The 13,031-nt window shown below is 41.5% G+C and overlaps 2 protein-coding genes across 6 annotated transcripts in view; one reads left to right on the forward strand and one right to left on the reverse strand.

The window, feature by feature from the left end:
• Positions 1–13,031, reverse strand: part of LOC142159906 (uncharacterized) — a 543,776-nt gene that overhangs the window by 123,027 nt on the left and 407,718 nt on the right. The window lies entirely within an intron of this gene.
• LOC142159873 (uncharacterized) overlaps positions 1–13,031 on the forward strand; it is a 125,830-nt gene that overhangs the window by 103,200 nt on the left and 9,599 nt on the right. For 2 of the 4 annotated variants that reach the window (XM_075214717.1, XM_075214718.1), the window contains one exon: positions 12,881–12,990. In XM_075214717.1, coding sequence (XP_075070818.1) covers positions 12,881–12,990 — 110 coding nt within the window. Of the gene's footprint in view, positions 1–5,343; positions 5,616–11,131; positions 11,297–12,317; positions 12,504–12,627; positions 12,707–12,880; positions 12,991–13,031 lie in introns of those variants that run through there. The other 2 variants (XM_075214716.1, XM_075214719.1) reach the window with 2 other exon arrangements.

A 13,031-nucleotide genomic window follows, 5' to 3' on the forward strand; every position in this document is an offset into this window, starting at 1 on the left:
CTTCGAATGAATGGGCTAGAGCAGCAGAAGACTGCTTCAGATTCCACTTCCGTCAGCTAAGAACAGGAAACTGAAGCCACAGTGGGTACAGGCTCACCAAAAGTAGGCAGTTGAAGATTGGAAAAATATTGGCTGGTTTGACGACTCTCAAATACTCCTGCGACCTGCAGAGAGTAGGGTCAGAATTTGGCATAAATAACATGAATCCAATCATCCATCATGGTATGTGGTGGAGCGGGAGATTTGCAGCATGAACGTGCAGCTGACAAATATGCAGTAACTGCGTGACGCTATCATGTCATTTCTAAGCAATGTTCCCAGCACCTTGTTCAATCCATACCATGAAGAAATCAGGCTGATCTGGGTGCATAGGTAGAGGCAGAAAAGAATACCAGCCAGCAGCAGGGCCAGATTACCAGTTAGGTGAACAAGGTGGGCACATAACTGACATTTAAGAAAAAAAGAAAATCCCATAGAGGCAAGTGGGGCCTGGATTTTATCTCTGCTGATTGTGCTGTTGGGCCAGCGCCTATAATGTTTATGTGAACACAGGTCTGACGGCTGTACTGACAGTGCAGCAGGAGTGGTCCTACCGAAGGCCGCCATGAGATATTTGGTGCCCCGGTACAGCAACTTTTTGCCCCCCCCCCAATAGAGAAGGGAAAGGGGCGTGTGCCGCCACTTTACTGCAGTGCCGCTGAAGGGGGCGTGGCTTGTATAAGTGGTCTTACGGTCTTTTTTAGCAGGACACACTTGACATGTTTTTCGAACTCCTGTTGCTTTTGCATGTAAAGATTACCAAATATATAATATTGGTGAGCTTAGTTAACATGTGTATGCTTTATGTTTAAAACACGCAAACTCTATTTTATTAGACCCTGCTTTATCATGTGTGTGCTTATGACAGGGGAGAGTAATGTAGAATTTTTTCCTTGTCAGCAATCATGTACCTTTTTTTCTTCGATCTAGCTATCATCAAAAGCAGTTCTGCCATATATTTTTTAAGTATGGTGGTGTCTGTTGGCCATGCCCCTGCTGTATCCACAATGAGGTAACTCTAGGTAAGTCTGCCTCCCCTATTGTCAGGTACCAAACTGACCACATTTGTAAACACGCCCAGGAGTAAGACAGAGGAGGAGCTACAATCTCCTGTATAGACTTCAATATATTTGATTGATTTAACAGAAATGAAGAGCTCTATGTTAAGACACGTTGTTCTATATGATTAATAGGAGGCATGCATCTGTATAGATGTGTGTGTTAGAGCATCAATCTTGCTATGTCATTCATTACCTGCTACTGTGAGGTTTTTTTTTTATTGCCCTTGATTCTATCACAGCATTAGTGCAAAGTTGTAATGTTTTATATTAACATTTTAAACCCAGCCACACTTTTTCCAGTTAATTAGACTCAAAAGTCTCAGGGCGTGGGGGAAGGGACTGCATAACATGACTGTCTTCAAATAGTGGAACATTGTCTCCAAGGCCTGATCTCACTGATTCTCCACTTGAGAACACAGAGATATTTTTGCACCTTCACGGGAGCTGCCACAGATCAGACCAAGGTGTACTACAATCAGGATATGGATAATGGAGTTATGGAGGCAAAAGTGCTGCCACCTCCACATTCAGCACAAAAGGCAAAATTAATTGCAATCACCAGAGCTTGTCAATTGGCCAAAGAAAAAACTGTAAAATTATATACACAAACTCCAGGTATGCATTTGGATTTGTACACGATTTCGGGGACTTATGGATAATAAGAAACTTTCTCACATCAAATGGTTTTGCCAGAGTTGTTAAATGTTAGCATTATGAAATGCCAAGCACACACCACAAGCTCTGATGTAGTGTCCAAAGGTAATTACAACATTGACAAAGCAGCTGAAAAGCAACTAAAAGAACATAAATATGATTTGATAACTGTTACTGTAATACTTGATGAACAAGTGTAATTCTCTGTAATAGGCTTGTTCTCATCAGGAAGTCACCAACTGGCAGCAGGGAGGATGCAAACAAAACCACCAAGCTTTGTGACACAATAAGGATGATGTTATTATGTGCATATAATTTGTGTGCGATACATTTGTCTTCTACCAGCCTGTTATTGATTATATGCTTCTCACAAGTGTTTCTGATCCTTTATGGCTGCTTTGTGTTCATCTGAGGCAGTCAGGTGATCTACATCATCTCTCCCACCTGTCCAGCCTTCAATTGCTTGTAGCAGCATTTTCTATGCTTGCTTCTTGGTTCTGTAACCTGTTTACTTTTCTGCGAGTTCTGGATTCACCCTTATTTTTTGCGATATCATTGACTTCTGGCTCTAATTACTTGCTTGGATATTGGTGTCTTTTGGCTGACTGCTGCCTTTACATATGGATGACTTCTGGCTCTGATAACTTGGCTTGTGTACAGACTACTCCTTCTATGCAGCATTCTACAGGTAGTCTTTCCTTCACTGTACTGTGTGCTTACTACCAGTGTCTGGAATCTTCCTGCTTCACACTGATGGGCTTCCGACCTGTCTCATGAGTGACAGCAACCTCGTATAGTTCTGTTCATATTAATGCTGCTGGTTGGGCTTGGTCCTTAAACAACGTACTGTATTATCACTATCTTACTTGCATACCAGATTACTGTGCCATTCATCATCTGTGCCATGTGTTTCCTGCCATGCTGTGCACGGTGCTTAGTGGTTAGCACTTCTGCCTCTCAGCACTGGGGTCATGAGTTCGATTCCCAATCATGGCCTTTTCTGTGTGGAGTTTGTATGTTCTCCCCGTGTTTGCTTGTGTTTCCTCCCGGGTGCTCTGGTTTCCTCCCACACTCCAAAAACATACTGGTAGGTTAATTGGCTGCTATCAAAATTGACCCTATTCTATGTTTCTTTCTGTGTGTGTTAGGGAATTTAGACTGTAAGCTCCATTGTGGCAGGGACTGATGTGAGTTCTCTGTACAGTGCTGCGGAATTAGTGGCGCTATATAAATAAATGATGAAATGATGATGATAATACTGTGCCATTGACTTAACTATATTGTGTCTTTTATTATTTGTATCAGTGACTTTCCATGGTTTATTATCCTGTCAGAGACTTACAGCATTGTTATCTTTGTGCCAGATTATATCATATTGTCTTACCTGTTATCATAGCTGCTAATTTCCAATCCTGCTTTTGTGATATCTGCATTGATTGTCTGTACATATTGAGCTACTTCAATAAATCTAATGTTTAGTCCAAAACTGCCTCATAACTCTGCCTGCAACAACCTAACAGATCGTACGTAGCCTGTTGCACCTACAAGTTTGTATCCCACTTTAGCACTATGTATTCATGGTTTGACACAAAAAACTGCAATGGTCCAATTGGTTAGGACTTACTGGTATGCCCCAGGATCCTCTACACTAGTTGACAAATTCTGTGCTAGTTATTTAACTTGTTTATAGGCAAATCCTGAATGCACTGATCCAACAGAACCAGCACACCTCCCAGTTACAGAGGGACCCTTCCATGTAATCCAGATTGACTTCATTCAACCACCAATGGTAATGCAGTTACAGTGTGTTTTCATTTATTTTGATGCATAGGTTGGATGAAAGCTTGGCCAGTGGCCAGAGTAAACATATCTGCAAATAAGATAGTTCAGGAATGCATAAGGAGGTCTGGGTTATCGCAAGTGAAATCCTCAGATAAAGGTACACATTTTACTAGTAAAGTATTTAAACTGATGTGTGGTATGATGGGCATAAAACAACAGTTCCACACCTTTTACCACTCACAAGCAAGTGGAAAGGTTGAAAGGTATAACCAAAACATAAATCGACTAAAATCATCAAGGAAACTGGTCTAGTCTGGCCAGAAGCATTGACCCTTGTGCTATATAGCATAAGGACAAATGATTCTAGGATGTTTACCCTTTTGTAACCCTTTTTGGCAACAACTCCAGGTACACCAATCTAGACGGGCATAATAAACACAGGCCTGGAGTTGCACCAAAAAATCAGCATCAGGTAGAACTTTGGGTCTTTGTATAAGAGAATATAGGAGGTGTATGGATCAGTAATAGTATAATATAGGTGGTGTAAGAGTCAGTAATAGTATAATATAGGTGGTGTAAGGATCACAAATAGGATAATATGAGATATGTAGGGATCAGTAATAGGATCATATAGGGGGTGTAGGATCAGTAATAGGATCATATAGGAGGTGTAGGATCAGTAATAGGATCATATAGGAGGTGTAGGATCAGTAATAGGAGAATATAGGTGTAGGATCAGTAATAGGATCATATAGGAGGTGTAGGATCAGTAATAGGATCATATAGGAGGTGTAGGATCAGTAATAGGATCATATAGGAGGTGTAGGATCAGTAATAGGATCATATAGGAGGTGTAGGATCAGTAATAGGATCATATAGGAGGTGTAGGATCAGTAATAGGATCATATAGGAGGTGTAGGATCAGTAACAGGATCATATAGGAGGTGTAGGATCAGTAATAGAATAATTTATGAGGTGTAGGATCAGTAATAGGATCATATAGGAGGTGTAGGATCAGTAATAGGAGAATATAGGTGTAGGATCAGTAATAGGATCATATAGGAGGTGTAGGATCAGTAATAGGATCATATAGGAGGTGTAGGATCAGTAATAGGATCATGTAGGAGGTGTAGGATCAGTAATAGAATAATTTAGGAGGTGTAGGATCAGTAATAGGATAATATAGGAGGTGTAGGATCAGTAATAGGATCATATAGGAGGTGTAGGATCAGTAATAGGATCATATAGGAGGTGTAGGATCAGTAATAGGATCATATAGGAGGTGTAGGATCAGTAATAGAATAATTTAGGAGGTGTTGGATCAGTAATATGATGATATAGGAGATATAGCAAGAAATGAGCTGTGTGTAGAAGAATATAAGAGTAACAGATATAGGACACGGATAGAGAATTACAAGGTGTATGAATGACAATAACAGGTATACAGCTATTTCCTACAATCCTCCTCTCTCTGAATATGACTTATTAATATGAGTGCAGCCAGCACATCCACACTGATGACAGCTCCGCCCCGACCTCTGCTCCCGTCTGCTGCTCACGGCCACGTCCTATACTGGTTGATACCCGAAGTGAACCGATGCAAGCCACGCCCCTCTCGCTGATTGGTCGGTTCATTGTGTAAATTGGAATGTGTGACGTCAACAAAACTAGTTCAATAACCCATTTCGTTCTCGGTGTATAAAATACAGATACACGTCGTCAGTTGCAGGAGGTTGGCGGCCATTTTTATGTAGTCCAAATATTAGAAAGGGACATAGGTATGAACCTTTCACTCTACAATCGTTGTCCTGAACCCCTTACTTCACTGTAGCAAGATCTCCCCTGTCACCTTGATAGAAAAACTAGAGCTACACACGTTATAGGTAATACAGAGCTCAAGGGATCGGCGGACATTTTGTGGTGGTCCAGCCCAGTAAATCTATACAGTATTATCCTTTTATTACCTGACTAACCCATACATGACTACAACTCCCAGAATACCGTGCTCATCCCTTTCTCTGTTTCCCGTGGTAGGGCATATTTTCTGGAGCTGTGTGAGTGAACTGTCTCCTGGAAAAGGTAATAACCATCATACATTATAATAATATGTTTATATATACTGGAGCCTATAGGGATGTACCATGATTGGGGAGGTGTTTTGTATGTGCCTTCTGCACTAACAGCTTAACCACTGATGGGAGTGCAAAACTGCCAATATTAATTATTACAACTGATTTTCATTGAAATATAATTGTGCTAAGTGATGCAATAAAGCAGTGCAGCGCTGGGGCATTTCTAAATGGTTGCATAGATTGCAAGCTTATGTGCAGTGCCCACTTGGATCTTTGACTGTTAATTGGTCCCCGTTAATAGGCTGTGGAGTTTGCAGGCGCTATATAAATACATTTAAGAGTAATAATTGTAAGGGTAGACTAAGAAACGGCATACCACACACCATGCGTTGCAGGGTACAGGATATGAGAGCCTCATTGCCCCCTAAAAACCTTTCATGCATTGAAACAATACACTACCAATTTTTGTGGGTCATTGGGATCTGCAGATACTTGTCACTCAAAGTTGACACAGATCCTAAATCCTAAAACCAATCTTGTTTCTTTGTACAAAAATAATACAATTGCAACCAGTGTCGGCTCATGTAACCTTCTTTCAATGCAAATTAATGCAACATATCCTTACAACAAAAAAATAAAATTTAATGTGCCGAAAAATATATAGCAGACTTGCATGCTATGGCTGGAGATCTAAAAGTTAATCCTTTCAGGTTTGCTGCATTTAAAAAGGATATTCTTCATTTCATTTCAGTTAAGAGGTAAATATTTAATTGTTACGAAGTGCAAAAATGTAATCACTGCCTACTTCTATAAAATGTTGTTGTCTTGAGTTCTATTGAAATTTTGCTCCATCTACCTGCATCTTGTCTCCTCTGTGGTGATACAAGCATCAGCCTGCACTGTACTTGAATGCAATCTAACTATGTCATTGCCTAGTTTAGGAAGACATAACGAAAATCCACATATACAGAGTCTTTAAGTGGAAAAGATTCAGATACTGGTAATTACGTGTACTGGTGGCTGCCTATAACAGGTACTGGTGGCTGCCTATAACGGGTACTGGTGGCTGGCCAGCCATTCCGTATATCGGCCATTACAGTTACTGGTGGCTGGCCATTGTCAGGATTCCCAACATGAGACCATAGAGAGAGCATATTTAACGAAGTGGCTTTTGTTAAACACCAGATACACAGGTTTCAGGATGCAGTACGGTAGGGTATGGCAGAAATAGCAAAAGAACTCCGTAAACAACAGATGCTGAATGTGATGGTCTGCAGGACTTTCCCACAAAGTAGTGGAGATAACACACAAGGTGCGATGGTCTGCAGAGCAAGGCACTGAATATAACAGACACAGGATGCTATGATCTGCAAGATTTTACCACAAGGTAGTGGAGACTGCTGGTAACAATATGCAACAGCTTAGTCCTCTGTAACACTGAAGAGCTGAAAGCAGGTATTGTTGGTAATTCTCTGCAGCAGAATAGTGCAGAAATACTGGAGAGCTGAAAGCAGGTACAGAGTCACAGACAAGCTGAGTCAGGGGTCACAGGCAGAGGTGGAAAAACAGAGGGACGAGCAGAGGTCAATTCCAGGAGATCAATCAGGAGAGAACACAGGAACAGCAACAGATGATCTGACCAAGACTGCTGGGAAAAGCAGGCTCTAGTAGACCAGAGGCAGGTGTTAATCATCCCGGAGTAGCGAGGCAGTTCTGGAAGGTTAGAGAGCAGCCCGAGTACCACAGTGGCCCCTTTGGTGGAACAGTGGCAAACCAGGCAGGATGTGTATGTATGTATATATATATATATATATATATATATATATATATATATATATATATATATATATATACACACACACATATACGTGTATATATACACACATATACATATATACACACAGACATACATATATCCACACACACATATATATATCCTATATCCACACAGCACATTGCATAATATATATATATATATATATATATATATATATATATATATATATATATATATATACACACACATACATATACAAGTTAACCCGTGCATGATACTCATGCATTCTAGTCAAATCAAGCTACTTAAGGTGTTAAAAAGGTTCTTGTCATGCATTTGGGGCTAGCCCAGGCCTCCTCAGGGGAAGAGCGTTACTTCCCGATGCAAGCGCCCTTTTTTAACGTGGTTTTGTCCACATGTCACCACCTCATCATTCTTCTTCATCACCTCATCCTTCATTTTCATCGCCACATCTATCCAGATGTCTATCCAGACACAGGGATCTCTCTCAGCGGTCCTGAGTATCACACTCCTCTCGCTCTGTCACCCCCGGCAACCACCAACCACTCCCAACTGTCACCCCCGGCAACCACCAACCACTCCCCACTGTCACCCCCGGCAACCACCAACCACTCCCAACTGTCACTTCTCCTTTCAAGAAATATATATATATTTTTTAAAAATCTTTATAAACACTTTTAACAATTAACAAATTAAATTAACAAATTAAAAACATCTTAGTATACCAAATTTCAGCCCTTTTTGATTTTTTTTTCCCCACACACACTAAGAATTTAGTAGGTCAGTGTATAACTCCGCCCAGCAGGTGGCGCTGCAGCTTGGTTTTATTTTTTACACACACAGACAGACAGACTAACACATGCCACTAGACATTTATATATTAGATATGTATATATTTACAAAAGGTCCAACATACTTTATGGCAGAGAGGAGCAGCAGGATGCAGATCGTGACAGTACCCCCCCTTTAAGGGCGGATTCCAGACGCCCAAATTACCAGGATCTGTCAAAAAAGACTGAATCATAATCCAGAATTGGACATGTAGCAGAGAGATGCTGTTTAAAGAACGGAAAAGGTATAGAAACTACGTCAGAAGAGAGCTGAGACTCAGAAGACCCTTTCTACGTCTTCTTCTATACTTTCTTTTTATGAGTCTTTTTCGGGACACAGGGTTGTTGGGGTAAGAGGAACCTTGGGGGGGATTTAGATTAAGAACAATGGTCCCTGACAGGAGCCAGTTCGGACAACTTAGTGGGAGGCCCCAAGTGGTAACTCAGACTGAACCGCATGGAATGGCAACTCTGGCTGAACCGCATGGAATGGTAACTCGGGCTGGTCCGTACTGACAGGTAACGTCTCTGGAGCAGGCTGTAGGGGCACCGCCCTCTCTGAAGCAGGGTGTAGCTCAGGAACAGAGGTAGCGACTGGCGACACAGAAACAGTGGCGGGAGACTCCAGACCAGACAAAGTGGTGGGAGACTCAAAGCTAGAGGCCGAGGCTGGCACCTCGGAACAGGAGGCCGAGGCTGGCGCACCAGAACTGGCGGCAGGGGCTGGCGCCTCGAAACTGGCGGCAGAAGCTGGAGCCTCGGAACTGGCGGCAGAGGCTGGCGTCTCAGGACAGGTGACTGGAACTGGCAGGCTAGGCCTTATCCCAGGGAGCAGATCGAGCTGTAATGTGGCAACAGGAGTAGCTGTGTAAACAAATCCGGAGTTTGAGGAGGAGAGCAAACTGGAGAATAGTTCTGTAGAATGTCGTGATCTGCGGAGTGGACAGTCTTCTAAAAAATGTACATCACTGGCACAGTAAAACTTTACTGGTTCTTCTGCGCCATCTTCGGACAGGTGGGGGCGTGGAGCACCTGAGATCCTGGAGTTTGCTACACCGCGGTTCCTAGTTGATTGCAAACTTGTAGAGATATTTTTGAAAGGTGCTGCTTGCACAGATACATTTGGTTGTTCCCTGGGTGGATCCATTTCTGGGCAAAGGTATCTTGATTCCAGTTTATTACTAGGTACAAACTCTGGAGGATGTACTGCATTGGGGCCAGATCATACTGTCAGAATTCCCAACATGAGACCACAGAGAGAGCGCAGTTAACAAAGATAATAAACACTGGTATTCGCAGATGATAAATAGTGTTGATTAAATGACTGATGGCATACATTACATACTGGTATCTGATTTCTGGGTATTACTACACTGATGACATACTAGACACTGTTACAGCTGACATAATACTGGGCATGTTTTTAAGTCTCACTTGTAGTCTGTCTTGGCATGTGGATGGCATTTGGTGATGGCTGCACTTTAGATCAGCTTTGTGCTGTAGCTCCCACATAATCATCTTCTCACAAATACAGACCCGGTAAAAGTTCGTGAACGCAGTGGAGAATTAAAGAGCAATAATGAGGAATGCCATCACACAAAGGACAGGATTGTTTTGAAGTTCTACTGGAATACAATCTCCTTTCAGCTGCTGGACCTAGAGAGTTCAGAAATCATTGCTGTTGTCCTCTGGTAATCTCTACCACTATAACTTCTTTGAATATGGGGAACGAGTGTTCTTGCTCTAATGCCAAAGAAAGATACCAGACATCCAGCTCCTCCAAGCTGGGAGATAACCAGAAAAGTGCCTTTGCAGCACAAAAGCGAAAACCCTTCTCCAGAACGAGGAAAAAAAGGCGTTTCAAACAAGGTAAATGACGGGCAGTCGTGGTGGCCAGCAGTGGATTGTATTAAGATTTCTACAGTGTCGGCATTAATATTGGCGGCTGACAACGCTTCTGCCTTACAGTAGCCACACACACTTTTCCCACCGCCGGCTACAACTGTTACTTTGCTACCTTATGTATCAGTTGTTCCACACGCTTCTTAGATTCTAAGCTTTTTTGGGCAGGATCATATTTACCTTCTGGGTCATTCCATGACAGCTTCCAACCCGACCATCTCAGAGTTTCGCAAAATTTGGTAGGATGGTAGACAACATAAAGTAACTTTTTTATATGTAAAATTTTAGCCCTCAGTGATACGTGGTGATCATGCAACAGGGTTGCAAACATGACAAAAAAATGTAAAATTTATGCGTGCCTGGTCCAATAAAACTAATTATAACTTTGCTTTTCTTTGTGGCAGAACTTTCATGTTGGTCTTGTTTTGAAGCTAAGGAACATTAGTTTTCGTAAAAAATAGTTTTATATTTAAATATTGACTTCTACATTTCAAGGTCACATGATTTGACCTTTGACCTATCTAAAAAAGTGTATGTTTAATGTTTTTGTACATACAGTATGTTATGTACAAGACCAACATGAAAGTTCAACCATAATTAGAAGCAAAGTTACGATTTGTTTTAGTGGACCTGGCAAGCATAAATTTTACATTTTTTTTTTGTCATGTTTGCAACCCTGTTGCATGAGCACCGTGTATCACTGAGGGCTAAAATTGCACATATGTCTTTTACTTTGTCGTCTACCATCCTATGAAACTTCAGGAAAATCTGAGATGGTCGGGTCGGAAGTTGGGATGATTTGGCACGGATTGGACCCTTCTGTTTCATATAATAGTATGCCGTTTTTTGTATTATGTTCCCTTCATTCAGTGCTAAGTAATATTCTTTATAAACAAAGAATAATAATGATAATATCTAGCTGTGTATAAATAGCTGTTTACTGTTTTTACAAAATGTTGCAGGAGAAGTGACCATTGCAGTTTTCTTTTGCAGATTGATTTTGTGGGATCATTTCCAGTGAAATATCTTGATGATCATTTCCTTTCACAAGGACTACCCTGCCATACACCAACTGATCCGTTGAGGATGGACAGGAAGGAGACAACTGAGAGGATATTAAACCTCACCCTGGAAATCATCTACCTGCTGACTGGAGAGGTGAGGGATTCTGGGGATATCACAATTATATCACTTTTATCTCTATTAATAAAACATGAACCTGACTGGAGAAGTGAGGGATTCTGGGAATGTCACAGTGACATCACTCTTTTCTGTATTAATAAAACCTGTCTGGAGCGGTGAGGGATCGTGGGAATGTCACAGTGATTTACATTGAACTATGTGGAATACTGCACAACTCCTTGTTTTGAGATTTTGTTTAGTGGGACGTGGCTATTTACATGAGTTAGAGAGGTAGGAAATGCATTTATCAGGGTGTTACTTGTTGTGTTGGAGTGTACAGCACCTTTTTCTCTTACCGCACAAGCATCTGTTTTTTTTTGACGTGTAATTTTGCGGAAAAAGTGCATCTTATATCACTTGACAATGTGAAACGAACTTTGAAAGACAGAACAAAGCAACAGTCCTGATATTCCCTCACGCTCATGATTAGGGCAGAAAAGTGAGTTGAAGGTGGAAAAGAGGCAATATGGGTTAGAAGACTGGGTGGATAGTTGAGAATTGACGTATGTATGCTTGGCAAGTGAAAGGGCAGTGCTGTAAGATAAACGGATACATTTATAGGGGAGGGAGTCGGCATAGGAACACGATTTCCTTCAGTGGTGCTGGAGCAGTATGGTAGCACTTTTGCAGGTAGCAGGTCTGTTTGGTCTGTCAAGGTTGGGGCTTGGATCGTCAATAAGTACATGTGGTTGCAGGAGTTGGCTAGGGCTGAAGTGAGTCTTTTAGAAAGAGGCAGATTGATCAAAGCTGGACATGGTCGTCATAAGAGAAAGAAATTCATTCGCGAGAATTGAGTTGAGAATGAAGTCGGCATAGGAACATGATTGGGATATGCAAGATGTTTTGCTTATTAGAGAGCCTCAGGGACAAAGACATGTTCTAAACCTTAGTGAAGAACCTACTGTGGATATGTGATTGTGGCTAGCCAGAAACATTTTAGTGAGTGTTTGTTTAACTCTCTGTGTTGTGATGTTTATTCTTGTATCTCAATGTATAGGATTATATAATTACGAAGAAGACATCTGGTGAGCGTCTGACACCCAGTAACAGACCCCGTCTATTAGGAGGATTGCGCAGAATCCAATACCCCATCATGAAATCACAATCGCTGATACATGAAAGAAACAAAGACAAGAAGATTCTAGAACTCACCAACAAGATCATTCAGCTGCTGACTGGAGAGGTGACTGCTGGGAATGGGACATTATACAGTAACACCAGGGGATGTGTCTGGGTGATGACTGTATCATTGTGTGTGTCAGGTTCCTATAAGGTGTCAGGATGTCACTGTCTATTTCTCCATGTAGGAGTGGGAGTATTTAGAAGAACACACGGATCTGTATGAGGACGTGAGGATGAAGACTCACCGGCACCGCACATCACTGGGTAATAGGAGACCTTCATTTATTGTTAATGAGAGAGCAGTTTGAGGGCCAACTATTATTGCCATTGATATGTAAGGTGCTGAAGTGCTGGACAGTGGGAAAATCCGGGTCTAGATACACATCATCTGATAAACACATATAAACAAAGTATTCATTCACCATATGTTTCCTACAGATGGATCCAGTAACAGAAATACCCCAGAGAGATGTCCCCGTCCTCATTATTCCCAGGATTGTAGAGAGGAAAATCACAATATCCCAGAGGATCATCAGGTAGAATTGGGGGTGAGGGGAATCTCAATCAATATTAAAATACCAAAGTTACC

Source organism: Mixophyes fleayi, chromosome 6 (genome assembly GCF_038048845.1).
Source record: "Mixophyes fleayi isolate aMixFle1 chromosome 6, aMixFle1.hap1, whole genome shotgun sequence".
NCBI classification, from domain to species: Eukaryota; Metazoa; Chordata; class Amphibia; order Anura; family Limnodynastidae; genus Mixophyes; species Mixophyes fleayi.